At 37.4% G+C, this 4,163-nt stretch overlaps 1 protein-coding gene across 1 annotated transcript in view; it reads right to left on the bottom strand.

The window, feature by feature from the left end:
• Positions 1 to 4,163, bottom strand: part of LOC112450877 (immunoglobulin superfamily member 1-like) — a 13,083-nt gene that overhangs the window by 8,367 nt on the left and 553 nt on the right. Inside the window, exons 2-4 of the mRNA XM_037976738.1 lie at positions 3,311 to 3,580; positions 2,155 to 2,421; positions 1,243 to 1,503 (exon numbers count right to left, since the gene is read on the bottom strand). Coding sequence (XP_037832666.1) covers positions 1,243 to 1,503; positions 2,155 to 2,421; positions 3,311 to 3,580 — 798 coding nt within the window. The remainder of the gene's footprint in view (positions 1 to 1,242; positions 1,504 to 2,154; positions 2,422 to 3,310; positions 3,581 to 4,163) is intronic.

The raw sequence follows: 4,163 nt of genomic DNA, 5'->3' as shown, positions 1-4,163 counted from the left end.
GGGGGGGTTTGTTGGTTAGGTGGTTAGGGAGGGATACACATCTACTCTTTATGACCTGAAACCTATTTCTCTTCAAATGTTGAAAATGTTTTATCATTGACTCTATCAAGAAGCAAATTAAATAATTTTTAGTTCATTAATGTAAATGAAATATAAATTGTTTTATAGTTAGAAAATGTTGGTGTGATAAAAGCACTTAGTTCAAATTGCATACATTCTGATGAGTCTTTGATTCCACTGAAAAGTATTAATCTAACCTTTTACATTCAACACTGTTAAAAAAAACTTAATAACTTGGTAAATAAATTTGTTTTCACTCAACAACTTTGTATCAGAAAGCATTTAGTGGTAAACACTGAAACACACTATTATAAGTTTGTTTTAGTGATTTTTATCAAGTTTAACATCAGAGGAATCCAAATTTCTAAAAAACTCTTCCTGACAGCAGATCTGTGTTCAGAAATGTCAGCTTCTCTTAGATATAAATTTTTCATTATCTGACATAAGATCCAAATGTGGCATTGGCATTCAGTCTCCGCCCTTCTCGGGTGGTGACTGATTGACTCAGCTTCAGCTCATCTCCCTCTCATTTGGCTCCAGTATTTAAGGCGTCTCCTGTTCTCTGGTTGTTGCTGGTTCAAAGCCTATTCTGGTCTCTCCTCTTGTGGTCCTCCCGTGCACCTGCACCTGCACAACCCAAACCTTTAGCTGATCTCCTGACGTCCTCTTTATTCTCTTGTCTGGCACCTGTAAATACTTGCACTCACCCAGATCTGGATTACACCTGAGCGCTGTCTGGGATCCTGTAAATACCAGAACAAACCTGGTTCTGGTTGCACTCACCGGCACATCTCTCACTGGACTCAAACTCCTGCCAACTCACCTGCGGCTCAGCCTCAGTCAGTAAATCCACTCTATTCATACTCATCCAAGGTTCACCTGGCTCTGAATCTCACCATCCTGTTGCCCCAACAGGCCTGACCAGACGACCTGCCAGCTGCCCAATAAACTAATCTTTGATTGCACACTCGCCTTGGATATTTGACATCAATAATTGTGTTCAGCAATAAAAACTATTTTCAGTCCATTTCTTATCAAAATAAAAACTAAACATGTTTTGCTGAGCAGCATAAAAACAACAACAATGTTGTTAGAAAACATGTTTTTCTGGTGTAGATGAAACAACTAAAAGTCTAAAATCTATATTTTGATGTGTACTGTAGATAAAGATGATCAACTTACATACAGTTAATGTAACAACATCACTCCACTCTGTGAAGTCAAAACCACTTGTTCCTCTGCAGCTGTATTCTCCACTGTCAGACTCAGTAGATCTGAAGATCCTGTATTCTCTGCTTGTTGGAGGTTTATTTCCTGCAGATGATCTCCATTCATGCGTCCACTGAGTTCCTCCTCCCTGGATCTGACATGTGACAGTGACTCTCTCACCTCTGTATATCTGAGGCTGGTTGGGTTGCAGTGTCAGAGAGGCTTTATTGGAAACTGTTTAAATAAACACATATCTGGTTAGAAGTTTAATAAAAACAAAATATTCCTAAAATTATTTCCTGCTGTCTGGGATGAAAATCATTTATTTTCTTCAAGTGTAAATTTCACCTGCTAAATGAAAAAAAAAGGAAATGTGTGTTATTTTTTTAATTAGATTAATTCAAGAGACTCACTGATATTTAGAATGTAAAATGAACTAAAATATATTTATAATAAAAAGGAATGGATTGTTAAACATGGAAACACCCTCAGTTTGAAAGAGTTGAACTAAATAGAGATATTTTACAGTAAGACGTCTCAGTTAAATTTAAATTTTAAATTTTAATTTGAACTAATCAATAAAAACAGTTTGGCTCAAACAGGTAAAAAGTTGGATTAAATAAGGTTTCTATTGACTACTGACAGATCATCTGTTTTGGGTTTAAACAGCAGACTGAGAAGCAGGAAGAAAACTATTTCTAGTTCAGAATAAAAAGGGACATCTACTGCTCCTGGATCTGTTCTTATTATGCAAACCTGCATTTCTCAATGTGTTTAATTTTGTTGGTAAAAATAAATGTATTTTCAACATAACTGACAAACTGATTAAAAGTTTAAAGATCATTTCATATTTTTACAGAAAAAACAACCCGAAAGAAAACTCACCAGTTTTCTGAATGGTGACTTCATTGCTGATTTCTGTGTAGAAAACTGGATCTCCTCTTCCTCCTCTGCAGCTGTACAGACCTCCCTCTGAGATGTTGAAGACTTTTCCTGATGTCATGTATTTTCTGAAATAAGAAGATTTGGACTCCTGTCTGAACCAGTCAAAGCTCCAACCATCAGATGTGTCCACAGAGCAGCTCAGTGTTATTCTGCCTCCTGCTGGTATGATTGTTTTATCTGCTCTCACTGAGGCTCTGGGTTCATCTGCTGTAGAGTTTAAAGAACAAACAGAAACAAGTTCATCATTAAAATGTGAATTTTTCAGTGAACAGTTCTTGTTTTCTGTAAAGTGCAGTTAAATAAATAAAAAGCCTCGATTCAGCCTCTGCTGACAATTCCTGTCAGTAGAGAAACTTACAAACATTACTGGACATATAGGATGGAGGTTTTCATGACAAACAGTCAAAATCCAAACTTTGTCCTCACTTCTTACATACTTAGTGTTCCCACCTAACAAGGATCTAACTCAGCACTGATTAATAAACACACACCCTAAACTGAGGATCTGTGTGGGGTTTTAAATCAAGAACATTCTGGTGCTTTCACATAGAAGATAGTTTTTAGGATTTGACTTGCTGACTTCAACACAATGATTTTGTTTCTCTAACAGCTGTCTAACTTTCTCCTTTAGTGCTGATAAGAACAAACTCTGCTTCACTTCAGGAAAATGGAAGTTTCTCACAGAAACATGTCCTGTTAGTTTCTGCTCAGCTGCTCCTCTTTTGACTTTTGTGTAGAATTAGATTTTACTTCAACACGTTTCAATGATCACATTCACCGAGTCATTTAGCTTCAAGAACTGAACAGAAAATAGAAACCCGGTCTGAGACACAACAGACTGTCTGATCAGAAGCACAGATTTCATTTAGGATTCCTAATTTAGAGATATTGATCATTGTTAACAAACAAGTTTTATTTTATTTATTTTATTTTAACAGTTGGTGTCAGTTGTTTTGTTTTCATACAAAAACTTTCATATTAAACTTCCTGAAGAAAACTGGAGGAATGTTTTCTGATGTTCTGTTTAGAGAGTTCAGAGAAAAGTATCAAATATGTCATTTTTAAAGAAACATGAATGAAAAACAGTTTAACTCACGTGTCACTGTCAGTTTGATGGCATCACTCCACTGTGTTGAGAGATAATTAGTTCTACCTCGACATCTGTATTCTCCACTGTGGGACTCAGTAACTTTGTTGATCCTGTATTCACTGGATGTTGGAGGAATTTTTAACCAGTTTTGTCTCCATACATACGTCCACTGAGTTTCTCCTCCTCCCTGGATCTGACAGCTGAGTGTGACTGTCTCACCTCTGAATATCTGAGGCCAGTTTTGTTTCAGGATCACAAAGGGTTTAATGGAACCTGCTCACAGAAACTTTACTCAGTTAGTTAAATAAATGAAACCAGGACATGTTTCCATCAATCCTGCCCATGAGAGGACGGGCATTCACCTTAGCCTAGGCTGTCAAAATGATAGAATGATATATGTTGACATTAAACACTTGTCACATTGTTTAAAAAATAAATAAGAAAATATTTAGTTATAATTAAACTGCAGAACACCAAAATGTCATCTTCTTTTTCTTTCAGCTGTTCCCTTTTCAGGGGTCACCACAGCGAGTCATCCTCCTCCATCTAACTCTGTCTTCTGTCCTCACTATAACTCCCTCCACGTCCTCTCTAACTGCATCCATATGTCTCCTCTTTGTCTTTTTCATGGCAGCTGCGTCTCTAACATCCTTCTACCAATATACCCACTGTCCCTCCTCTGGACATGTCCAAACCATCTCAGTCTGGTCTCTAACTTTATCTCCCAGTCCTTCAACCTGTGCTCTACCTCTGATGACCTCATTCCTAATCCTGTCCATCCTTGTCCCTCCCAAGGAGAACCTCAACATCTTCAGCTCTGCCACTTCCAGTTCTGTCTCCTGTCTTTTTGTCTCCAAAC

The sequence above is a fragment of the Kryptolebias marmoratus genome, linkage group LG7, assembly GCF_001649575.2.
Source record: "Kryptolebias marmoratus isolate JLee-2015 linkage group LG7, ASM164957v2, whole genome shotgun sequence".
Lineage (NCBI taxonomy): Eukaryota > Metazoa > Chordata > Actinopteri > Cyprinodontiformes > Rivulidae > Kryptolebias > Kryptolebias marmoratus.
The sequence above is the reverse complement of the archived record's forward strand: the minus strand, read 5'-3'. Positions and strand labels throughout refer to the sequence as shown.